The following is a 27643-nucleotide window of genomic DNA, read 5'->3' on the forward strand; positions in this document are numbered from 1 at the left end:
TCAAAATGGTTAAAAAGTGGTCAGATGTGTAGATAACAAACATTGTAAGTGTTCACTGAACATTCATACCCAAAATTAAATAACATTTACTGGTGTTTACCAAATGGATCCAAATAAGGAAACATGATCCACAGATTGCTGCATTAAAAAATCTAATAAAGTTCAGTCTAGAGCAGTTAGTTTTACTGCTCTGTTTCCTTTGCATAGAATTTATGCATCTGTATATTAGGTATATCAACAGCTGCACAGTATATTTGGTAACTCAGTTTTTATTGGTTTATTTATGTTTATCCATGGGAGTGAATGGTGCTATCCACAGCTGATTACCTTTGCTGTATCTCTCTCTATTACACTATCAACAAAGGTATTAGTTATTAACTGCTCATCTAGAGGTAAGTTTGACTGTCACAACAAGCAAATGTTTTATAGCTCAGGAGCTTCCCAGTGTGCATTGTACTTTTTCCTTGTTATTGCTTCTTTTCTAAAGTGAAATAACACTTAATGCTGTACTCTATCTTTCAAAATGTTTTGAGGATAGTTCCTAATCATACAGGTCCTGGAAGCACACTGTGATCCTTGGAGAATTGTATACAGCTATATAAAATGATAAGCAGAACTACTTCCTCAGTACTTGGCATTTTGCTGGTTTTAATTTGGCGCTGAGGTTTACTTCCCAGCCATGGTACATTATACTTATTGTGCAACAGCCTCACATCGAGTGTCTCTACAGCAACAAGCTCATACATACAAATAATAAATAACGAACAGACACTGGACTCCAACATCTCCAACACCTGTAACCTGGTTACCAAACAGAATAGCATAGCGAGCCACTAGTAACCATTAAACTATGAGGACACACTAACAACCAAAATGTGCTTAATCACCCTGTATTTAGTATAGTGCGCTGTATTTATTTTAGATTAAAAAATTCTGAGGATGACAATTTCTCGAGCTAAAACTTGCAAATAGCATGAAAGAAGTACTCTGATACATGTGCACTATGTTCTTACAATGCAACATGTCACATTTTACAGATATGAAAATTGCAGTAGTGCGCACCTCATATTTCTGTCTTGATGCTGAATGATGATGTGTAATTGCCCAAAATCGCTGTTTACTGCTTTCTACTCGGTGAATAGCTTCATGTGTATTATTTAGGGAATAGTTAATGAGTAAATTAGGGACTGATTTTAGACACCACTGTTGAAATACGAAACATCAATCTTTGTTCTGGGAACTGAAACACATTCCAGGAACCAAGTAACAACACACAAGCAACATACAGAGCATTATTTTAATACTAATTCCTTCTGCGCGAGCCATCCACCTACTGATTGACTAGCACAATACTGACAATAGCACCGAACACCAAAGGAAATCCTCAAAAAACTATCCCAAGTATTCATGCAGCAATCTTTCAGACAGCTAACCACAAATTATTGCACTATTTACATTAGTAACTAAGTTCCCATATCTTCACATCCCACTCAGTCAGTTCTGCTCTAGCAGAACTGCACGTTGGAAATGTCTGTGCAGAATGTTGCCCTTTGCAATTTTTAGCAATTGTAACACTACACATGGACCTGCAGGTGCATGCACACATGTAAGTGTCCAATAAATAGTGTAAGTTGTGAGAATATCCTTTTTGTGTCTATTCACATATACTTCCATGGATAGATAATCGTTATTTTCAACAAAGCACTTATTCTCCAAATGGCCTTTTCTTTTCATAAACCTGCACACGCATAAATCACATGAAACCGTTACAAGTATAAGAATGTCTTGAGTACTCCAATTCCTTGGATCAGAAGGTACAGCACTTGTTAAAGTTGGAGATGGTAGTTCAATCGGACAGGTATTGACAAAATTTTCCGAGCAAACTGAATGTCTGAGATATGTACATTGCCGAATGTATTCCACCTCTCATGCTTGATGTGGAGTGTTTGAGCTTTACACACCAGCTCTAACATCTGAAGCGACGGAGGAATTGAAAATAATGTCCCCTTTTGACGCTAGGCTACTGATGGAGTAGCCTCACCAGTCTGGGGATCCTTCTAAATTAATGTCCCCATTGTGCTTTGTTTTCCAACTATCTCTTAACTCCAGCATTTTGTTGGAGCTTCATTCAGGTGTGGTGCATGTGTGTTTGTGTGTCAGGGAGAGTGCATAGCTTCATAAAATATTCATAGTCAGTATTCAGCGACATTATTCCTAACATCAATATTGCATTGGGCCTTTAAATGCCTTTGTTTCAAGGCACTTGGGTCAAGCCTGTGCTATTATGCCGGTCTGTCAGAATTCATCCTGCCAGGCAGATTGTACTGAGATACGTCTAAGGTGGATGACGGGTAGACAATAGGAAGCATTAATGGGTGAAAGGCTGAGGAACGCACAGGCTGTGTTTACAGTCACATCCTGGATACTGCATGCTATATGCTGCGTTGATTTATATTGGATACTTCATGCTGTTTTCTCTGCAGTATAGAGTGTAGTAAGCTGAATGTGAACATTAAAGGAGTCATATTTTGCTAAACCCACTTTTATTAGTCTTTGGTACATTTATTTGTGTATTTGGACCCTAACAGTTCATAAAGTTTGAATTTGAACCCTCCAGGTGCTGCAAAGCTATTCATTCTGACAAAATCGAGTGGATTTCTACAACCCGTTTTAATTCCTTCTTAATTTGTTACGTTTTATAACTAGTCACGTCACAACATTAGCACATATAAGGTCAAGACTTCCGATAAACATTTCTCTAAGTATGCCATAATTGTTTGTCAGCAGCAGCGGTTGTAGTCCATACTGAAAATATGTCCAAACTTCGAGCCGATTACCTAAAATGTTCAGTTGTTGGTTGTATTAATGAACACAAGTGGCTGAACGGGACAGAGAAGCACAGCCAACAACCTGGAGGGGGTGGGGTCATGTGCCAGTGCTCAAAACTACCTTTCTGGTGTCATTACTCAGAAATAGGGTTGAAGATGGACCTGTGGAGTTGAATTAATGAAGAATTCAGACCCAAGAATAGCATTTACAGTTTATGAAGACCACAGGGAAATGTTTTAAAATGCATAATTCCATCTAGAAAAGCAAAATATCACTCCTTTAATGCAGCGTACTACTTAGGCCGTAGCCATCAAGCTTATCATCTTCAACACTATTGCCTGTCAGCTGTTCACAGGTGTTGACAGAGGTTTGTTTAAGTTACAGCTCAGTAAAATTGCTTGATTATAATGTGATGGTTCATGTTAATTGTCGCTGTCAGTCTAAACCTGGTGTTGGCCAGCTTCTTAGCTTTTTTATGTGAGAATGTAGTGCTTTTTACTAAAATAGTCATTTTCATAATGTATCTATATCTATATATCTATTCAGAATATATCATCATGTATCATAGACAATCGTACAATAGCAGTTCCTTGTACATAAATATGCCATTACAAGTCTCAGCTACAGAACATGGCTGCATTTATTGTATGTAAATGGGAAAGTTAGACCCAAACTCCAGAACAAATGACAGTAATACACTAATTATGGTAAATGTGACCAACCGTTAGACTAAAGATAAGGACACTGACTGTGATGCTTTGTTGAACGTAGTATGTAACAGAATGTTTAAGCAACATACTGACAAATTTGGGCAGTGTAGTACGTATACATTTATTTTTGGCATAGTACAGACTCTTCAGACTTGTCACCTACTACATTCATACTACTTTGTAATTCTCATCAGTGGTGTGCCAGTCGTATGTAATGTGCCATTTGGAATACAAACTCGTTGCAAATTTTGTATTAATTTTTATCACAGACTTTATAGAGTGTTTCTGTGTTGACCTTTGTCATTGGCATTACACCCAAACAGAAATGTGCTTTAACTGCAGTCATTTAGTGTCATAGTGTCTCTGCCAGTTTTAAAAATTGTGTCCTAAAAGTATTTGAGTATTCTCTCATACTTCTGTTGAAGGTCATTTCCTGAAAATTGGGAGTTACTTTTCTACAGAGGCCAACACATCCTGACCCTCTTATGCTCGGCTTCCTCTTCAAATTAATGATACCTGAATGGCTCTGTCTTTCCATCTTTCTGTTTCCAAGGCTCAATCCACTGAGCCGTCAAAACACAGGTTACTGGGCCAAGATTATCCTCTCTTTGTATCCAGTGCTGGGCCAAATATCATTCCCTTATCCTCTTAAGACATGATATTTTTTTCCCCCTTTACCTAACATAGACGCTGTCTTTTTCCTCTCTCCGTCTGAGTCAACCGTTCACTACCTCAGATTCCCCCTCTCCTACACAGTGCCAGTCTTCTACAGTCGAATGAAAAATGCGTTCAATATCCCAGGGACAGGGCAATAATGACTGGAAAGCAATAGAGGTGAAGCAGACAGATAGCATCCAGCTAGTGATAGCAGTCTTTGCTTGGGTTAGCACTTGTGAGGAAGTCGGTTGAAAGACTTTTTTTTTTTTTTTTTTTTTTTTTTTTTTTGCTGGACTGTCTATTTTCTTGTCCCCTTTTCTTCCTTTTGTCCAGTCTGTACATATTAGTCACTATAACAAATAACATGTTGTTGTTTTACTCATTTTTGTTTCCTTAAAATGTGTATTGCACTAGCCTAATTCAGAACAACAAAAGTGGTCAAAGTTGATCTTGTCCAGGTGCTTTAATGTAAAGTAAAAAATATGCCTTTTTAGAGGTATGGTTGCCTGGTTCGGCCTCTTTTTAGTTGCTTTTACTGTGAAACAAAATTAATAAGCAACATAACATTTTGTATTCTTGCATGCCTGTCTTGCTGACAGGTGTGTGGGAGAATGTTGGTATTTCTAAAAAAGAAATACCAGCTAAACTTTCTTGCAAACATTTGAAAAGTTTCATCTTATTTTGTTTAGCATTTTACAGTTATTATGTACTTGACCATAATTCTTGTAGATTTTACCAGTTACTCATTAAGTCTCTAAGTTTTCATATATTTACATTTATATTCCCAAAGACTGGGTGATGTTACACTGGTATTTCACAGAGGATTTTCACCAAATAGTCACCAGTTTTAGTGTGTATCACCATAGAGTTTTAAATTACATTATAATTTTCCTTGGAGATAAGTGGCTGTGATTAAAACATATATGGCCTTATAAGATGAAAAATATATGTAAAATTATCACTTTAAATTCTAATTGGATGCAATTTTCTATTTTTTTTTTTTTTTTTTTTGGTTTGTTTTGAGATTTTTACATTGTCAAATAAAACAACCTATTTAAGTTTTGGCTTACCTAATTTTACTCCTGCATGTTCAGATGTTCAATAAGGTTTTTTTTGTTTTTTGTTTTTTTCCTAAGTAATCATTCTGAATGTTCTGCCTCAAGATTTCTAGAATGTTCTGCTCTTTGAGAAGTGTTTCTGAGGCACCAACCACATAATAAGGAGTTTAAACCACGTACAAATAACCAAAAATCCACCTTCAAACTTGAAATAAACAATCTCACATTTATCTTGATAATTATCAATATCGCCTGATTATCATTCAGGCGCTAATATCTTTGGCTGTATCACCCATTGCGTCATTTATGAATTTTGTTTTACTAATGAGAGGGGATTAAACAATGAGATAGACTGTTTTTTCTGTTTTAATGCATTTATTTAGTCTTGAATTATTGAACCTATTCCTGGTTATCATGTGTTCAGTGATGTGGAAAAAGCAAAGTCATGATTTATTGAATGGCTAGTTAATATAATAGAGAAAATAATTGCAAGGTGTTGTGGAAATGGTCAGGAACATTCATTCATGCAGATATTCACTCTTCTCCATTAAGGCCTACTATAAATCATGTCCCAGTGGTTTTCATATTTTTATAAAGCAAGAAAAAATAGTTTGTAAAACACTGCTGTCGAAGGTGTGCTGATCACTGTCCCCTTCATAGTAGTGGCAGAAGCAACAGCCCGAGCTGCTCCAGTAAAGGTGGCTTAGATGCATTAGCGGTGAGGGCGTGGAGGCGTGGACTGTGGGGAAATGGTGAATGTAAAAGGCCATTAGGAGACTCCCTGTGTGTGCGAGAGTCGGAGCCTGATGATGGATGGAGTGTGCTGACGTGTGCAGCCCACTGGACTGTGAGACTGGACATGGCTGGTCTCTCTCCATCTCCCTCCATCTCTTTCTCCCACTCTCTGGCTCACTCCCTCTTTGCTTCACTTCCTCGGGGCCAAACATGTCATGTCGCCACTGCTCACTCTGGCTCTTTCCCCTCTCTCTCTCTCTTGCTCTCTCGCTCTCTCTCTCTTTCTCTCTCTCTCTCGCTCTCTCTCTCTCTCTCTCTCTCTCTCTCTCTCTCTCTCTCTCTCTCTCTCTGTCTTTCTGTCTTTCCCTCTATCACCCTGCTTCGGTTTGCTCTCCCTCTGCTCTCTGACATTTAGTGGTGCTGCAGGGCAAACAGCAGCTTTAAGACATCAGACATACAGTTTATTTATTAGACCTACTTGTCATCTACTGAATGCTAAAGCACTGGATGGTGATAAGGTATAACAGGCCGTCCACCACAGCTTTAGACTGTCTAAATAATTTGTATATTGACTGGTGATAAAGCAGCGATTGAATGAAAGATGAAAACTCTTTTTTTTTTTTTTTTTTTTTTTTTTTTTTAACTTGTCTTGTCCAGCATCATAACAGCAGAATGGTAGTCTGGCTGCCTTTTGGTGCTGAACAAATTTGCTTTACCAAGGGAAACTTCATGAAGTATATGAAGCTCCCCTTGATATTCTACTGTCTTTATATGAGTTTTGTTGAACCACATTTCGATGCCGGACCTGACATGGGGTGAAAGGGAGAGAGCAAGAAAGAAGAAGGTGGCAAAGACCCTCACAAGAAAGTATCAACAATACAAACAGTAACAACCATGGTGATAATTATAATGCTAACAGTAGCTACAACCAGAACTGAGTAAACTGGGTAGAAGAGAGAAAAAAAAACAAACACAAAACAAACAAACAAAACTACAATAAAAATAAAATACATATAGCCTATTAAATGATGAATATAAGAAAACAAAGCATGAACAGAATATCATACACCATGTCCGCCCAAATAATACCAGTAACAAATCCACACAACATCAGTTGTTCACATTAATCTGCTGTGACAGAGTGACTGCATCTGAGTAAAGCAAAGAGAACAAGGCAAAGAGACTGAGGTGAAGAACACAGACATGCAACCGCACTCCCTCCAAGGACCAGGGGCCAACAAAGAGGGCCCCAGTGCCCGGCCAACCAGCAGACATCACAGAGAGGGGGGGATCCAGCCCGCCCCCTCAAGAGGCGACAGTGCGCCTGCCCCGAAGATGGTCAAGGAAGGCCCCAGCCAAAGACCCCACAGCAGCCGAGCACAGGCCCCAGGGGGCCAGGGGCGCCAGCTGCTACACCCCCACCAGGGGCCGGCCACCCAGGGGCAAGCAAGGTGCCGGTCCCTAAGCCCCAGGAGCCCAGGAGCCACCCGTCCCCCCAGGCAGGGGTCCCATCCAACACACCGGACAGACAGGTTGGCCCAGACAGCCACCTGCTCTGGGCCAGTGCACACCCCGATGCCATAGCCAAGCGCCCTGGAGGCCCGCCCCCCTGATCCCTGCCCCCCATCCCACCAAGCCCAACTCCCAAACCTCACACGCCCTCCAGTCCCCCACTCACCCACACAAGCATATGCACACACACCCACTGACACCCAGACACACACACCACCCATCCCACATGTTCAGCCATTCACACACACCCACACACACAAACACCTCCACCCATGCCCATACAACCACCTACCCACACGCACACACCTACATTTACACACACACCCACACATGTACCCACAGCCCCCCACACCCACCTACACACCCACCTGCACACACCAGACACACGTATCTGGAGCGCAGAGCGGCAACACCAGCCTCCAGGAAACCCACCATGGCCCACCACCCTACCAGCAACCGCCACACCCCCAGTGCCTGCACACACACATCTTTCCCGGTCCCAGCACGTCCTGTGGCAGGCAAGAGGGCAGCCAGCCCAGCCCCCCCGACCACAGTCCCCATGCACACACGTCATTCATCAGAGGGCGGAACCCCCCCAGCAATGCAGCCAGCCGATTCCCAAGCCAATGGATCAACCCCTCCCACCACCACCCTGGACAGCATCCAGGAGACAGGGGTGTGGAAAGACCCCCCCACCCTCGCCCTCGAGAGATGAAAACTCTTAACATCGAGGGATCAACAGGTGTTGGTTAATGCAAAAAAAAAAAAAAAAAATCATAGTGGAGAAAATGTACATTTGTGTCTGTTACTACACTGTGACAATCAACATAATTTCCTGAAATTATCATAATGAGCAGTGCACATTGTGAACGTGATAAAGCTGTGAATGTGGTGAATGAGTCATGCATTTAACTGCACTGTTCATGGTTATCACAACAGTCTGTTCACACCTTTAAAAATACAGCTTTAAAATTCAGCTGAACATACTGTTAAATGTACCATGGAAGTAGAAGTGGAAAAGCGTTATTTACATCTATTATCTTATAAAAAACAACTGTTACATTTCAGTGATGAATCTTTTACTGGTGTGCAGCAATCTGTACAAACTTGAGATCAAAAGCAGTTTTGCTCTGAACCTCTTTTCTTATCTGTCAAATTCATCACACACTCACTGTCTCTGTCAGGCAGCCTTCTTCTTGTCAAGGCTGTCTTTCATGCCTCTCTTTGGATTTTATCGTAAGCAGACGTTTATTAAGGTCCTAGCTGTTGTCATTCACTCTGTCATAATTCACTCACATGCTGCTCCGTGTTTATTTTACCTTGCCATCACTCTTTGATTTCTAGGGAGGAAGACTTTCAGGGTTTCAGGGACGTTCCTGCTCTTCTCCAATCAAGCACACTGTCGCTGTGTAGGGAGTGTGTTGCTAGGCAACTATGAGAACCCAGTGACAGGGTTCAAATAGTGGTCTTGTGTCTGCAGAGAGCCAAATGCTGTCTCAATCACTTTTTCATTAAAATGATGAACCTTGTTATTGGTTAAAGTTAATGTTTTATTTTGTGTTGGTGTAAAGTATTTAGAGATGGTATTAATTGATTTAATATGACTGGTTGTGGTCAGTCAGGCTTAAAGGAGTTACATGTAGTTATATGAACCCACTGGATGCCAAAACGGCTCATTACACAGATCTGTATTATGGTTTCATCAGGTTTTCTTCTTCAACCAAAAACTCACAACTGGTTATTCTAACAGCTGGTGAAAATAGTTATGTCTTATTTACACGTGCTACATCAGCTAATAGTTTACATTATAGCTCTGTTAGCTTAGCTCTGTTTTTAGATAGAAAACAGCCACAGTAAAACCACAAATCATCCCCTTTTTCTGTACAGTTTGTGTTATCAGTAGATACAGTAGATATCTGTTTGGAATCATCCAAACAACATCAGAACTGTCACAATTTAGTCTCAACTGTAGATCAACAAATAGTGAATATTGCAAAGACAATAACATCACATAATAACTTTATATCTTCAGAAGTTTTATGATGAGACACTGACCCATTTGGAACAAATGCTGTGATTTCATCATCAAACTCCATTCTTTTCATTTACAGCTGTGCACAGTGGTGAAAACAAACAGTGCTTCTAGATTTGATCACTTTGTCACTTTGACTCTTAAGATGATTGTCAGAACTTGTCATTCTAAACACTCCAATGATGCGCTGATGTCAGCATATAAATTGCCTCTATATATGTGCCAAGTTTGAAGTAAATTAAAACAAAATTGATGTTCTTATAGACATTTGAAATTTCACCCATTATGAATAAATGGAAGAAGATTTTAAAAATTCATAAAAATTGGAACTTTGACCTACTTTTCCCAAAATGTAATCAGATCTATTCTGGGTCACTGGCAATCTATAAACCTAATTTGGTATGAATTCAACCAATAGTTTTGCTGCTAGAGTGTTCACAAACAAACTAAACCAAAAACACTACCCCTTGTTTCCCCTTCAGGGGGCGGGGTAATAAACTGTTGACTGTCAAAAATCTATGCATGTAAATCACAATATTTAAGTGCATTATTTTTTTTAACACTCTTAGTGAATGCAGTCCCGTACTTCCATGCCTTTTTTGTGCTTGCATGTCATAGCAACACCTCTGCCAGAAGTGTATTAATGTTTGATGTTCAAAAAAATTCTAAAATGTTGGTGTTGCTTCACAGGGTAGAGTCAGAGAAGGCCCGGGCGTCAGCGCAGGCTCAGGCTGAGGCCCAGTCCCAGGTCCAGGAGGAGGTGTCCCGAATCCTTTCTGTGGAGCGAGCCGTGGCTCAGGAGAGCCTCCAGCAGGCCGTCATCAGGGAGAGGATTGCCACGGAGGATGAGAAGCTGCGTGCACAGCTCTATGTGAGTCAACATTGACATTGACACCCACTGTGATCTTTTCCATCTCGTTCTCCCTTTAACATGACCTGCACTGTTCCGACATGGCTCATTTTATCTGCGTACCCCTGCAAGCACAGACATACTGATGAACACATTTTCTTTGCACACATCCCTGGTCTATCACAAAGAAGTATTTGCCATAATTCAAGTATAACCCTGTGACCAATGTTAGGGCTTTAAGTACTGTATGTGTGCATTGCCAAGACTTATATCTATCCTGTGTTGTCTTTCAAACATGGAAAGAGGTTCTTTTGAAGTTAAATTTGAGTTTCCAGCATTACGTAGTCACTTTAATACTTTATCTATTTAGTTAAGGCATTAATGATGTTGTCTGTTCAAACAACATAAAGTAAGTTAGTCCATGTTTGTGGTCTACACACGTTGCAGTTTGATGTTTTTGTCGTCTTCCATATTTCTGCCTCTTCATCCTGCTGTATTATAGAATGCTACCTTCATTTTGGGTGCCCTGTGTCTTTATTTCCTGTAAATTGCCCTTGTAGACATTGTCAGATGAACATTCTTCAGCACACACACACACAGCATATTGTTTTCAAAAAGAAAACACATTTTCCCTGGAGTGTGGCTGCTGTTTACAAACCTGTGCTATTGATTATATAGCTCATTTCACACGCTCATCGCCATAATAGAAAAATGAATCATTTTGTTGAGAATAGAGAGGAGGAGAGGAGCGCTGACGTGATTCCACGCCGCAGGACAAGTGTATGAGGGATCCCTCATTTGGAACGGCGATCAAATCGAAAGTAAAAAGATGGCGAGAGAGGGAGACATATGATGTGATGCGTTTCTCCCTTCAGCATCTGTGAAGCACGCCGTTTCAGTCTCAGCTTCTCTGTAATTTAATTTCTGTTGTTTTTCATAGAGAGGAAGGAGACAGGACAAATGAGTGGAGGAGCGGGGAAGAGGGAGTGAAGGGCAAGAATGTAACACCTGCTTTGTGTGTGTAATGTATAAAGCAGTGTGGTGGAGATGGATTTTACTGAGCCGGTAAAAAAGATAGTCCTTATGTATTCCACAGTCTAGATGGTTCTTAAGTACAATCTCCCTATGCTTAAGAAACTGTCAGATCTAGTATACTATGAAGATTATGCTTGTACCCCCAAGGCTAACCTTGGGCCATTAGCAGCCTTTGCAACAACAGAGGCCAAGCACTGCAGTCACTGTGCATTGAGCATAAGGCTGCATAGTACATATAGTACAGGCAGCAGCTGGTTCATTCTTTGCCTGCTACTCCTACTTTCTTTATGAATCCAGTTGATATTTTCCATTCTTCCTTCAGTTTGTCCCTTCTTCACTGTTTTAAATTGTGTGTGTCATCTGTGTATGTTTGTGCGCCTGTGTGATAATTTCCTCTATTTGAGCATTCCTGTGGAGTGCTGGAGTTTTAAAAGAATCCAACGGGTTATCAGCGAAGACGCAGTGCTGTTGGTACCACTCATATAATTGTCAAGGCAGACACTTTCACACAGCCACTGTTCTTTTCAACTGGAAATGGACTTTTCCATTTTAAAAGACAGCCTCTCGCCCAAGACGTCTCCCACCCATTGTCATTTCTCTCTGTGTTTGTCAAACTCCAGGATTGTCCGCTACCCACAGTGAACTCATCTTTGATGGAATATAAAGCATGTTTCCATGGCCTTTTCTGGTGGTGTCTGTCTGTGTCTGTCTTTCTGCTGTTCTGTATCTAGTTGAGAGACACATTTTTCCATTTATTAAAAGAGAGCACTAAACCAAGCCCTAAGATATTTAACTTAAAATATAGGCATGTAAGCATAAAGACATTCTATCATTTTCCTAGTCCTTTTAACCATGCTCTCTATGTAAGCTATTCCCCAAAGTTAATATTATTGCAATGCACATCAGTGACTGGAAGTAATGGGAAGATGAAATCACTTGTGATTCATAGGCAAAGTCAATAACATGATGGAGAAAGAGCTCCTGGGAGTGGTTGTGGTTTGCTGTACTATACTCATAATCTGGTGGCTGATAGAGCTTTCAAAGGTGATTTGTTTTGTTTCTTTTCCAAACGTTAACACCTCAGTTGTTATCTTACTGGTTGTACATTTATGACTTGATTTGAGCGGTTATTCATAACATGATAAAATCAGATTTTTGGTCAGAGCTGTATTCTACTTTTATGCAGGAATGTTGTAGGTTTTTTATTTAGCCTTGTTCTGAATCTTAACATCTCCAGAGAGAGTGTAACACATTATTCTGCTCTTCCAATGACTTGTTTTTTTTGAAAGTTACTGAAATTAGTGAGCGTTTGTTGAAAACTTCTGGATTTATCTCAGCCCACTGGCAAATTTGCTGCCATAAACAAAGATGTTCTGTATTCAGAGTTGTCCAGAGTGAATAAAGTTCTGAAAACACCAACTGCATAACCGTGTTTGTCACACAAGCACTGAAACTGTCAATGATCAATCTACCCGACTGTGGACTCTTTGTTTTGTTTTGTTTTTTTTTACTCCTGATATTATGGTAGACAGAACAAGGGACAAGGGAGGCCGAAGATTACACAATGCTAGTCTGACATCTGAGAGTATTGTTTGTTGCAGCTAAAAACAGGAAAATAATATCAAGTGGTTTTCATTGCACTAGCTCTTTATTTAAAGTTACCTCACCCTAGTTTGTTTTTATATCCACAGAGAAAAAATGATTTGTCAAAATCACCCACAGATTTATTTCTTGTGTTGTCCAGGGCAACATTCATTTGACTCCCTCATTAAGATCCAGGTCACGATTCAAGTGTAAGACCCCATACAATACCTCCTCTACTTCACACACAGTGACAGTGATGCTGTGAGCAGTTATGCTTCCTCACATCTCTCTGCCTGTTATAGCCATAACCTCTGCAACTAGAGCTGCACCAATTACAATTACGGCCACTTATGGTCACTACAAGCCTCAGTATCATTTAGATATTTAAAAAAAAAAAATTATTAAATTCATCTTCCATCAGATTATTATTGTATTTTTCTCATGTCACTTTAAGTGTATTATCCTCTGTACTCCCTGTCTTTCCTCTTTAACTAAAATGCTTTAGGGACATGCTGTAGGGTTGTGACCATCATGCATCTGTTCCAACACACCAGGGTTATTATAGTTAACAAAACTAAGGACTAAGACTAGAAGTGAAACACGCCTGTTTCAAAAACATGAAACATAGAATAGAATTGCAGGGGAAAATTAGCCATGTGTTTTTTTTCCCTCCAGTGTTAATGGTTCACAGTCTACAAGAATAAAATGTTTGTGCACAATTTGTGACCAATAATCAATAGCATTTGAGGTCATTCATTCTTTCACCTATTTCAACTTCTTTATATCCAGGCTTTCCTCATAATACCAGGAAAAACTTAAACTAATCAGTGTATCAGAATTAAATTAGAAGTACCCATGCACCCATAAACCTAAAAAAAAGAAATAAAATTTCTTATTACTTAACTAATAGAAATTCCAGAGCACTGCTATAGACCAGTGTGTTTCCATATAAATCTCAGTGGTTCCAAGTGAAACAGTGGCAGTAGATGGTTCCTACAGGAACACCCTGGTGGGAGAGCTTGTCCTTCAGGCTTTTCCTCCTCTAGTCAGTCCTTTCCCTGTCAGACTGACTGGCAGCAGCCAGCCTCCAAGTCTACCAGTAATTGAAACTTCACAGCAGTGTACACATAGATGTGTGTTGTCATTGTCATTGTTGTTGGGTTCCTGGGGTTCTGTTGTCTGAGGGGAACATGTTCATTGTCAACGCTTGCCCATGTTCTGCCACTCAGAGGGAACTGCAGTAAAGGAAAGGGAAACATAGCTGTATACAAGCTGTAGATGGTGTTTTGGAGAACCACTGTGTTGTATGCCAGCAGAGTCTGATGGGATATATTATTCAAAGCCTCTTTGTATCTTTAGTTCTTTATTTAGGAAATGAGGGTCAACAGGCAAACATCTTTACAAGACTGTTATATGTTGATCCAGTTTTATTTGTGTTTGGATAATAATTAAGACCACTCATCGGGGACAAAAGTCCATAATGACTTTTCAGCATATTTTAACTGAAATGGTCTGAGGGCATATGAGACTACTGCAACTACTTCTTGTCTATTTTAAGGCTGTAGGCCTTGACACGACGATGTTTGTCTAATAATGGATTTTTTTTTTTTTTTTTTTTTTACATGTAGGGTGGTTAAATAGGCAATTGATAAACCAATCACTGTTAGATTCTCTACAGCATCATGAAATGACGTCGGCTCACGTATATTCATTTTAAGTGTTTTGATTGGACTGAGAGGAGAGAGCTACAGAAGGAGGGGATGTATTTTCTAGTTCTAGCCTTTTTATTCTTTTTTCTGCTTTAACTATGAGTCAATTGTCTTAATAAAGGCAGAGTGTATTTTCCCATCAGGTAGTGGATTATGTTCTGTTACTAGATAATTTAATTAATTATGACGGCTGTGTGGAAGAAGTTTAGTAGCTTTATTTGGAGCATCAGCAGGGACCTACTGAGTGGACTCATTACACACAAATAAACCTTTAATTAGAAATCTGATCTGTTAGTGCTTGATAATCCATTAAAATTAATTAAGAACAAAGGTTTGTTGTTAGTGGAAACCATCTGAAGACAGAAGAAAGGACCCATGTGAGATCCATATAATGACATCTTATCCCTGTGTACTGATGAGTGAGTAGTACTGAGAGAAATGCACTAACATATGGCATAAACAAGACATGTAATGCTCTTATTCACAGTTTACAGCCATCTGTTAGTCCACACGTCTGTTTTATTAAAATCATAGGCTTCAGCCATCTCTTTTGATTTTTAACGACTCTGCTCCCTGCAGAGTAAAACTGGCCTAGTGGCTGATCAATCACAGGCCGAAGCTTTTCACCCAGACACAGGCTCTAACCCTGAGGCAGACTTTTCAATCAAACCCAGAGTCATCAATCTTGGCTGGCTCCAAACACTGGTCTGGGTGGGGTCTACCTGACAGCAGTGGTTTTGTTGTGTTATATACAAGGGATATTCTTTCGATTTTCTTTGTTTGCACAATTCCCAAAAAAAGAAAAGAAATCTCTACATTCCATGATTTTTAGCCAGATATAGTTGATCTGTCATTAGACTAAGGAACATGCCAGACTGGTAGCTTGGCTAACAATAGTTATTAATAAGTCTCCACACAAACAAAAACTAGAACGAAATCACTGGGTCCAAACTTTGAATAGCAGAAATACGAGGGCCGTTCAATAAGTTCATGGCCTCACCCAGAACAGAACAACACAGACTGATAATTTATATTTTATTTTTCAACATAATCTCCATTTACAGCAATGCACTTGGTCCATCAATGTTCAAGTATCACTATCCCATCACGAAAGAATGTAACATCCTGTATTATAACAACTAGTATTTCTGGGTGAGGCCATGAACTTATTGAACGGCCCTCGTACATCTACATGGTCTAAATCCAGTGTCAAGGGTTTGTTACCTTTTGTTACATGCATATTACCTGGGCTTGTATCTCACATCTGGAGTCAAAAAAAGATTGTTGTTAGGGATATAAGGTCCAACCAAAGCAGAATGTTAAATGAGCTTTTATTCAGATAAATCCACAGCCTTGTTCCACCTATCAGCCTTCTAGTTGTTTATCATGCTTTTGTCTTTTCCTTTGTTTCTATCGTTATCTCTCTTTCTCTCATACGCACATTTATCAGTCGCTAATGTGATGTTCTATGATTTTTTTTTCCCCCACTACCTCTTCTTTTACAACAAAGGATAATGCAGCATACCAAGAGTGCTTGTTTGCTCCCTCTGCACGCACAAGCACACACACACACACACACACACACGCACACACACACACACACACACACACACACACACACCATGTCCGTCCTGTCAGAGCTCCTGGAGAAAATCAGTACCTACTCTTTCCTTAAACTGTTCCATTTGATGCTTGGTCGGCTTGAAAATGACTTTGGGTAAAGCTTAACATTTTTAATGCAACAAGCCACCCCACACACACCACCACCACCACCTCTCCCTCAGCTCTCCCCAGTACTCTCCTGCCTGCCTTCCACCCTTCTAAAAACTGCAGAATCTAGCAAATATCCTGTTCCTTCAGTGAGTCTGTCTTGTGTACTTCACTTGAGCATGGATGCATTTTAGATACAGATGACTGGACCTGGCTGATAATGGGCCGACAATTTAATTTCCCAGGTATTAAAGGAGACTTGCTGGGTTCTGAATTGGTGCCAGCTGGTGGTGTATAAAAAAATAATAATTAAAAAAACACTAAATCTTTTTCTCTCAGTATATTATTTTTTGTGTCCACATCAGAGAGTATATGGAAGACTGGGAGGAGAGAAGGTCCTTGTGTCTCTTACTTTAAGATAAGAGGTAAAAAGAAGTATACTGGTACACTATGATTTAGACACATTTTAGGGGGATTTTTTCTGCTTAGAAAGTACAGATTACACGCTGTATGTCATTTTTCTGAGGCGTTGTGGGAGTAAATTGTTAAGCAGCTGTCAGGCTCACTTAGTATTCAGCTTTTCTCAGTTATACAGGTAAAATGGACTACTTACATGCAAGACAAGCAGCCTGTAAGTCCCTCATTTTGTAGGTCACAATGTTTAATAATGATTAGTTAGAAACAGTGACATGAAACATTTCAACATATTTTTCTTCCGAGTGAAGTGATTGCAGTCTTTGAAAATTTTCCAGATATGTTTTTATTACTTCTGCAGTTATTTTTGCACTTACTTTTGCACCAGCTCTTCACTGCACTTTCAACAAACAGCAGTAAATGTTTCACGTTCTTTCTGGTCTGATAACTGAGACCTATATCTCCGTCCTTCTCATAGTCCCCATTGCATTTGAGCTTTATCAGAATGTCATTGCTTGGCCCAGAGGGGGTGCTAGAATTACAGCTCCAACAAGTTGTCAGTAATATGTCTGGACTGGAAATATATGTGTATGGCTTGAAGCCCAGAGGTACGACTGAATATCTTCCACTGTGTTGGCTTTTAAAAACTAGTAGCAATTATTTGCGGACACATTTAAACTCTTCTGTTTCTTTGCTGTTTCCTTCAGTTCTTTAAACAAAAATATTTCCTTTTGTAGCCACAGTCTAGACACCAAATCAGAGCTGAAGAGTTTCTGAGGTAGATGCATGTTTTCTCCCATTGTGAAGGCTTGTCTCAGTGTTCAGTAGATACAACCTAATTAAATGTTTGTTTCCTGTAAATGGTCCACTTAGATGAGCAGCTATTTTGTCCACACCACTGCCCATTTGATTATTTCCATCTGACAGGTTACTGTACGTAGCTGTATTAATTTTTTTCCCTACTCGTCCTCACTATTCCTCTGCCTAATGCTCTCTCTGTCTTTTCCTAGTGGGGGTCTATTCAAAAGTCCTTTACATATTGACGGGCGAACTTCACCCTTGCACAGGATGTGGTGCCCACACACCGTGCCAGTGTTGGGGCTACACGGTAGGTCAGGCTCTAATTGGCAGAGTCCATGGCTGGCACTCTGCGTCGGGCCCTCACCCCGTCAGCTAATTGGCACTGTTAGAGACTAGCAGCAGTCCTGGAATACAGCAGCGCTTCGATTGATGGATGGATACTGGTGTCAGGAAAGCTTCTTTCTGACAGGAGAGCTTGTACAGTCAGTTTACTGCCTTCGCTTCAATGGGAAGGGTATTTATAATATGCACACATTCTCATTTGTCCTGAGCAAACACTGATTAGAACCATAATAATAATTTTTATGTGCATATCTATAAAGACTGAATGCACTTGTATGTTCTTATACATGTAAACAAAGAATCAAATAACATTTCTGCATAACTGAAAGACTTGAAGATTAGAGGCATTTTGAAAGCATGAAGTGTTCATCCACATAAAGGATCTACATGTAGTATTTCTACTTAAATTCAAACATGACCTATAAATATCATTAGAGTGTTTAGAACAAAGAACTATGAAGTTATACCAAAGACACAGGTGTATTGGATTATACAGATATGAACTGCACTTATTCATACCCATGGCCCAACGGATTTACGGGACCACTAGAGGGAGTAGTGAGTTACCACTGGACACAGCGCTAAATGAAAAGAATGCAGTTTGATGAAATCACAGCGTTTCTTCTATAGTGACGAGTTTGATAATGAGGTTTATAAAAGTATGAAGTTACTGTGCGACACTGTTATCGTTGCTATATCCATCATTTGTCGATTCACAGTTGACACTAAACGATGACAGTTCTGACCGTGTTTGGACGATTCCAAGAAGATCTTTCACGCATCTATTAACAGGCCTCCCTAATCCGAATGACAAATGGCATGGAATAACGAATGACCTAACCCTAACCCCTAACCTTAACCCTAACCCTAACCCTAGTGGTCATTCGTTATTCCATGCCATTTGTCATTCAGATTAGGGAAGCCCTCTATTAACTCAAAATGTACAGAAAAACTAGGTGATTTGTGGTTTATACCTCTCGGCCAGTGTCTGATCAAAGGGGTTTTGTAATCATTTTTTCGACTGTCCGTCCATCTGTCTTTCAACAGAATCTTACACTATATTTAGCCGAGGGGGATTAAAAGTGTGCAGCACATTATGTTACTGTTGTTGTTTTAACAGAGTTATAATGTATAATATTGACGAACACAGTAATATTCGATGAAACAATCAACTTTCAGCTTTGTTTCAGAGAAAGCTTCATCATACCACAGTATCAATTTATGATACTTTAGTCAGTGCGTAAAACAGTCTGTGGACACATAGCATTGGTTCATTGGTGGTTTTAGTAGTTGTAAGTGTGTTCTGGTATGCAACTTCCCTCTGCTGTTTAGAGTTTGAAATATTAATACTACATATAACCCCTTTATAAATGTCTATCAGTCTGATGTTTTACTCTAACTTTACAGAATGTCATCTGTGTAGGAGTTGACGGTGAAGAGCTGTCTTCACTTTAATCTTATATTGAATCTGTGATAAGATGTATGTTTATGAGCATGTTTGGTGTCTAATTGGAATTCCAAATGATTCACTTGTCAGCAAGTTACAAACTTGATATGTAAATTCAAAGACTTCTGTGCTTCTATACTGAAAATAGACAGTGAAGTCCTGTCATTAGAAAAATCTTTAAACAGAATTACTTAGGAATGGAGATGTTTAATAAAACTTTTTTCTTGGTAAAATGCAGTATTTTCAGACATATTGAAGTATAATTTTAGAAGTGAGACAGTCTGTTGAATCTTGACTTTTTTCACCTTGACTATAATCTCAGATGTTGTGGAAAGTAGTGACTGCAGTGTGAAGTGTTCTTCAGAGTACTTACCTTTCTATTTCTTATCCGCTCTTTTACTTAAGAGACTTAATAGATATTGAAGCATAAAGGTTAGAGAATTGTGTGTGGCTCAGTGGTGGATATATGTTGTATTTGTAATATGACAGGTGTTTTCTTTTGAGTTCGTACTTTTCTCTTTTCCTCATCTTGTTCTGTGTTTTCCCTCTTGGCTCTGACAGGAGAGCGGTATTAATGAGGTTCTTTGAAAGCGAACATTCGGCTCAGCTAATGGCGCTAGAGGGAGAGATTTGATTGAACGATGGAAAGAACTTAAACATATGGAGGGAACTGAGATGAGAAGGGAGTGAACAGCCAAAAAAAATCTGGATGAACTATGGATGCAGTGTTTGAATGGAAAGAGAAAAAAAAGATGAGAATAAAAAGAGGCGTGTGTAACGAACAGGCAAGAGAACAGGAGGCATTGATTTATAGGGCACTTTCTGAAAACAAGAATGTAAGCTCCAATTAGAAAACAAAACCAGTCCAAAACAGTACATTTAAGAAAGCGGAACAGATGAAGCCACTGTTTATATGATGATCAGTTCATGCAGTTCTTTAAAAATCTATGAATGTGTGACCTTGACCTTTAATCTTTGGCAACTAGCATGTTTTCAGTTCATCCTTAAGCCCAAGTGAATGTTTGTACTTGCCAAGCTGTTCTTGGGGCATCATAATGAGATAGACTTTTTTAAAGAGATGCAAAGGCCTAAAAAGAAAGGAGTGATAACCTGACATAAGAATATTTTCATAGATACCTTTTAACAGCTTGGGTGAAAAAAGTCTTGAAACATGCATGTCGTACCTGCATTTAAATTGACATAGTTTGCAGTTGTACCATTACTTTTTAACTTGACAGTGTGTGCGCATGTTGGCATACAAAGAAGGGTAGAGAGCGTAGCTTCCTTTGGGTATGTCAGCCGGCTGGAGGTCACCCACAGCCGGCTGACACAGGGTTGATAGACAGAAGCTGAAGGTGGACTGTGGCCCCCTCCTGGCTTCATCAGACCTGAGAAGACCACCTGCTGCTGTAGTGTGGAATGAATATGCATTAATACACAGCATGGGCACACAGGCACTGATTAATGTACATACGCCTAAAGCCTTAGTACGAGAAGACAGAGTTATTACGGAGACTGTCGAGTCATTGAGATTGTCGAAGTTTTGAAATGGATCCAGATGAAGATTCACATGCTGCAGGCACATGTACACAGAAGGTTCAGCCACATGCAGGTGGAGCTTCACATGAGGTCCAGTGTCACCAACACATCCTAAGGCTGTCCTTTTCCCACCTGTTTCTACCTATTATCTTTCCATCTACATCCCTACTAGAAACCCTACTCTTTTCTCCTCACAAGCCTCTCTCTCATCCTCTTACTATCTCCCTCTCTTGTTCACTTTGCTCTCCAGGGACATCTGTTGTCCAAAGGCAATATGCCTCCCTCCACTCACAGGTCATTCACTGTGTCCTCTACCGTCAAGTAAAGGAATTTTCCACCTCTGCTGTACGTGTCTGACTGAATGTGCACTGGCATTCTCCACACTTGTTTTCATCTACCACCTTTCCCTCCCTGTATCCCATTATTCTCACTGCTTGCTGTTAAACAAGGATGTGGTTAGGAATTGTAAATGAGTGGAGGTTACTGTCCTGAAAATCCTGAAAAAATACACCAAGTCAAGTACACAACCTACATGGAACTCCACAGCAAATAGGCATCAACCAGTGTGGATGTTTCAGAGCTGATATGATACACATTATTAGCAAACAAGGGAACTAATAATCAGAGTTTGCAACGGATATTCTACGTTTGCAGAAGAATAAAATGTTGGTGTTAGATTTTATGCTAACTCACACAACCGAAGTCTTAGAAAAGCTTTTAAGCTGATTGTCAAGTCAAATATGAAAGAAGGTACAGTCAATAATATTTGTCAGTTTTCACATTGAACTGGAAGGATTATAGTTTTGAAATATGACTCCTAAGTATGAACTGTTCCAAATGCTTCCTGACAAACACTACAGCAGGTCTGGTAAGAACACACTGAGGCGATCCACTGATCTGCTGCTACTGGTAGTTTCTGATGAACCTGCTGTATAGGTACAGTCATCTTGTCACCATTGCAATGTTCCATTTGATTTTTACAAAAAAGGAGACTAAAACTGAGAATATTATTGTTTAAAGAATGCATTTATTGAACTGTTAGGTCTATTATCGAGACATATTACCCTCCTATGGACACACATTTTAAGCTGGAAAATCAAATCAACTCAATGCTATGAATAACAAGTGCTCACAAAACACTTACTACCCCTATGGTAATTATGTCGTTAGCTTAGCCAAGATAACTTATGGAGGTCAAAGTCATACTATGTTATACATGATGATAATAGAAACAGCACTTTTCATCTGAACTTAACTCTCCTAATAAGTAACAATACAGTTAACTCCAGCTTATCTACACACTCAACTAACAGTTAGGTGTAGAGGTGATCTAACAAAGCATAAATGCACAGGAAGGAACACAGCAGAACAATACATCATGAAAATCACATTTGCCTTAATTTACATGGTATTCTCTGCCTAAATGTAAAATGTCCACTAGGGGCACTAAGCTACCATCTTGTCATGTAACAGTCCTTCTATGAGAATACCTGACCTTTTTAAAAGTTACATACAGTACTTGTACATAAATAAATATTCCTTATTTCAGTGTTTATAGGCTGTTATTCATGGCATTTAAAGGTGCAGGAGAAGAAATCATGGGGAAAACCAGCAGAATTTGAAAAATACTCCCCTCCCTCCTACAGTTTTGTTCTCTATCCAAATCAACAGATTTATTAGAACTATAGATGACATAATGTCCACTTTTCCAAGCTTCAGTGATGGCACACAGTGTAAAACAGTAGAAACGCATCTGATGAATCTTACAAATTTCAATCATGAATGTATCCCCTGTACATGTGTGAAAACATCTGAGCAGCTAAAATCTCCCCCTGGGAAGCACTTGCTACATTCCATAGACATAACCAGGAGTAAATGCAGAAGCCTTGTTTCTGTTCAGACCACTTGAATTTCAATAGACTGCAATTATAGATTTTTTGCCAAGTGACACCAAAAAACTATTGTGCACTGAAGCTTGAACCACTCAGATGGTGCTTTAGGTGGGACACTGTGAGGCAGAGAAAGTAGCATTTAACATTTTAAATTAGCAGTATTAATTCATTTGATTTTATTCCAAATATGAGAAATTGAAAATAATTGTAAAACTGCTGAATATTAGATATTAGAGACCCATCAAACTGAAAAAGCTAAAAAACAAACTATTTTCTTATATGTTATTGTTATTGCTTCTACCTGCATGTGCCTCAATAACCATGTTTCCATTAAACTGCTATCGGCACAATCTGTAATTGTAAACTAAACAGTTTTGGAATATGGGGGAAAACAGAATTTAAAAACAGCTCTTCCAAAGTTTACACTTGCATTAGATGTAGCAGTGGAAAAATAACAAAGGAAACAGGTATGTCGCCTTGAGGTGATTCACTCATGACATGCACCATGTTGTCTCATCTTTAAAAACATGGCACAATCTGCGCAGATGAGAGAACATGGATCTCCTCAAATTTAATTACAAACAAAGGCTTAACCTCTGTATTAGAGAGCAACGGCAATGAGCTGTCAATACAACTGAAATCAAAGTACCACAAGTTGTCACCTCTTGGAAAGCAAGCTTCAGAATTTCTTGAAAGAATATTACAAGATGAAAATTACAGGCTTTAATCCTGTAAGGTGGTGATGTTACATGGAAACGCACACTGCACAAAATTGTGTTGTCAAAAAGTTGCTTGTTTTGCACAAAACTGCTATGGAAACATGGCTAGTGACTCTCCACGCACCAGCTATCTTTTCTCCTTCCTCTATCCTCCACCTCTTTGTCTCCGTGCTTTCATTGTTCCCCCTGCACACCCCCTCTGTTTCCATCTTGGCTGAGACTTCCTTCATACATGCCCCCCATGTCTCGGTAATGAACCCGCAGCTCTTCATCTCTCCTTCTTTTTCCCCTGTGTGTTGGACATGACAGATGACTGGGGACCTCCAGAGGTTCACTCCCCAGGGCTCCAGATAAAGGCAGCTCCAACTGCAAGATGATCAATCAATCAGTTTACACTGCAGGCGCCTGATCAGCCAATTAATCAATCTCTAAGCCAGCAGATGTTGTTGCTGTCCCTCAGTGAAGGAGCTGGCAGTGGAGTGAGTGGTGGAGGTGGTGTCTCCAACAAAAGCCGAAGGGCTCGAAGTGTCCAGGAGGAGAAAGGAAAGAGATTTTTCATTTTTCTACCAGGAGCCCACTAGTCCCATTCATTTTCACTCGATGTTTTCCCACCTTCTCCTTTACCTTTAAATCCTGACGATGCCTTAAAGGAAGCATGGCTCTGGTTTCTGTTCATTTTATGACCACAAACTGCACAGAGGCTTCTGAAATAAAGTGGTATATGTATCTTAAACTGCTTCAAATTTGAAGACGTGCAAAAGAGATGTAAATGTGTGAGTGGGTTGACACCTGTCCCAGTATCATTAAGGCCAGCTGGTTCAGATCAGGGCCTCTGTTGACCCCTGTTCACAGACAATGAGCTGCAGACTCCACAAGGACTCTTCATTTTAATGTGTCCTTAAACAGTCAGCAGTTAAGATACATGCACAAACATTGAGACACCCACACTCACCACCTACACTTCTTGCCCCTTGGCCATTGTCTTGGCCCCTCTGGTCCTTGTCCTGGATAGGTCAGACCTCTGACCTCACAGGTCATTGGATCATTACTCACTGTGCTAAGAGATCCCCAGGGAGACTAATTCAGTTTGTAGCCTATGGCGAGAATGTCGCTTACTATCAGATATGCTCCACACTTTAGTCATTTGTTTTTAAAAAATCAAGTTAGCTTAGCAATGAGAAAAAATGTGTTCAGGTACTGGCGAAAGAACTGGAATCAAAGGAAACCCAGGTTCAAAAAGAGATCATCACCAATTCATCAGACAGTTTGATGATCTATCATTTTACTCCACTGTCATCAAATATGCCAGTGGACGCCTTGAGAGAAACATCTGTGTGCTGCTGCTGTTGTTGCTGGAGCCATCACTGTCGTTTTCAGAATTTCCAAAACATGAGTGAGTCTCAGTTGTCATACAAGACACCTTTTACAGAAAAGGACAGGAGGTGACCCAGGAGCTCAGATGTTACAACATGTATCATGTACCACAGTAGCTACACTGGCTCTTTGTTGGATGTTTCTATCAAAAAAGCCTGTGATGTTTTTGATGATATGATGAAACAGAGGAATAATATTGTCTCCACATCAGTCCACACTACCTGTTGCTCCTACCAGCCACCAGCCAGTTTCATGCTTTATGGGACTATTCAGAAAGAATGCCATAGAAGCAGCTTTGAATTGTATGTTAATTGTAAAAGGTGTTTCCATCTCTTATTAAGTCCATTCATCTTAAGTGAAGTGTTCCATAATCAGTGGCTTCTTCTAACGTGATGCTTCAAAATGTGCTTACAAATATGCACATTCACAGGTAGTAGGATGCTGCGACAGGCCAACCGTGCTGTTTGTTTTGTAGCATCCTTATATCCCCAGTGTGAAACCATCTGATCAGCTGACATAACATCAAAACCATGTCTGCCCATTACAGCAAAACTAACCTAGTAGCGGTGTTTCTTTTCCCAGTTGTTTTCCTATCAGAGTAACAGCACTGTAACAGAATTTCATGGATGGAGACACACCATTATTGGTTATTTCTGTACTGCTACACCTTTAAATGCTCCACATATAGACAATTTCTACTAGCAGGATACTGAGAAATAAAAAGTTGCATTTAATGCCAGTATTTGTGTAGGTGTTTGACAGTGTGTTTGTCCTAAAGTGTTTTCAGTCAAGGTTAAGCCCATTAACTGACCACAGTGCATCTGATATGATTACATCGTCCATAACCCCACCACCTCCCTCAGAGGCTAACAGCAAGCCTTGAACCTAAGTGTTATTGCCGTTCAGTAAAACTCCACAATACTAATTAACCAGCCAATGTGAGTGGTTTCCAATGGAGTTTTACAGCTACTGCTACCAGGACTTATGTTTTATTAGTGACTCTGAGGGTTATGTGTACTTCTGCCGGTAAGGGCCATGTTAGGTGATATCATTTTACACTCCATCACTTAGATTTGATCTGCAAGGGATAGCTTTTAAAGATAGAGGTGCAATGGTGTCAGAGGCACTTAGAGGGCTGAGAGGGGTGTGTGTGTGAAACTGAGTTTTGTGTTTGTGTGTATGAGAGAGAGACAGAGAGAAGGTGATTACAGTTAATGAAAACTTAACAGTGAACGTAAATGTAGATTTGAACAGTTTTCAAAAACACAAAAAATAAAGAACAATAAACAATGCACCGTGTTGCAGTCAAGAATGGCTAGACCGAGACCAAGACACTACCGAGACTGGAGGGTATCAAGACCAAGATCAAGACCATGACACACTTAAAGGCAGTGTTTTTCAACCCCAGGTGGCGTCTCCTGGAATTCAAATGGGGTCGCCTGAAATTTCTAGTAATTGATTAAAAAAAAACAAAAACAAAAAAAAAACTTACTGAATAAAATATATGGTGAGTTGAGAGAGACAATCACAATACATAAAAGGCATGACAAACTGAAGCTGAAACTGAAGCACTGTGGTACTGTTTATCTTTCAAATGTTCATTGTGGTCAGTTTCAGATGCTGCAGCTCTTTCATAATTCATAGTTTGAGTTACTGTTTGTTCAGTATTAATTGTCAGCCTTGTAAATACAAGCTGGACTGACTGTACATATCCTGACCAAGGAAAATAAAATTCTCACTTTGTGCAGTAATCTACACCTGGCTTTTCTGCCTCCGTCCATAGTAATATACATTATATAGACTAAACGTCGTCTAAAATTAACATTTATTTGCAACATAGTATAGCAAACTATTACATGATCAAAAACAAATTAATTTTAGCAAATAAAAAGTTTTTATAATGTCTGGGGTCACCAAAAATTTGTGATGTTAAAAGGGGGTTATGAGCCAAAAAAGGTTGGGAACCACTGCACAAAGGTGAGACCAAAATCAAGTCCAAGACCGAAAACAGACTAGTGTTAGAATCGACATGACTTGATTACTCATCAGTTGTAGAGCAAAAGGCATTGCTGTCAAGTGTCATGACTAGTGAATTCAAATTCATGTTATCTTTTCTATTATATTGTCCTTATGTCTTTAATTTAAAATCACCCATATTTGTCATAGTTACACATTAGGCCTATATTTCATGAATGTAACACTACCCCTAGGCCTGATGGAAAATGATATTCTCAGCTGTTTCCTCCTATGACCAGTTTATCAGAACTTGTCAAGGGAAAGAGATGGGATGTACGAGGAAGATGTTCATATTTAGTCTTATACAATGTAACGTGTTTTTAAAATGGATGCATCTGACTGGTTGCATTTGAAGAGAGTGCATAATAAATGATGATTCTATTTTGTGATGATGAGGTTTTTGTACAAATCCCATCAAGACCGCTATGTCTGAGACCAAGATGAGATCGAGACCAAATGAGTTGAGTCCATGACAAGACCGAGACTACAAAAAATTGGTCTCGAGACCAGTCTTCAAACAATAATTTTGTTAAATATATATGTCATGCCTACCTTTTTCAGCTTTTATAGATTAAAGTTTTTTTCCTTGTAATACCTGAAAACTAAAACAAATTAAAATCCAGCTAAAGCTAGAAATTCCTCTAAATGTAAGTAAAAGTAAAAAATACTCATCTACTC

General features: G+C 39.6%; 1 protein-coding gene across 6 annotated transcripts in view; it reads left to right on the plus strand.

The window, feature by feature from the left end:
* Nucleotides 1–27643, plus strand: part of chchd3a (coiled-coil-helix-coiled-coil-helix domain containing 3a) — an 89597-nt gene that overhangs the window by 19167 nt on the left and 42787 nt on the right. For all 6 annotated transcript variants that reach the window (XM_030149311.1, XM_030149312.1, XM_030149314.1 and 3 more), the window contains one exon: nt 10224–10404. In XM_030149311.1, the coding sequence (XP_030005171.1) occupies nt 10224–10404 (181 nt within the window). The remainder of the gene's footprint in view (nt 1–10223; nt 10405–27643) is intronic.

This window comes from Sphaeramia orbicularis, chromosome 12 (assembly GCF_902148855.1).
Source record: "Sphaeramia orbicularis chromosome 12, fSphaOr1.1, whole genome shotgun sequence".
In the NCBI taxonomy this organism is placed as follows: domain Eukaryota; kingdom Metazoa; phylum Chordata; class Actinopteri; order Kurtiformes; family Apogonidae; genus Sphaeramia; species Sphaeramia orbicularis.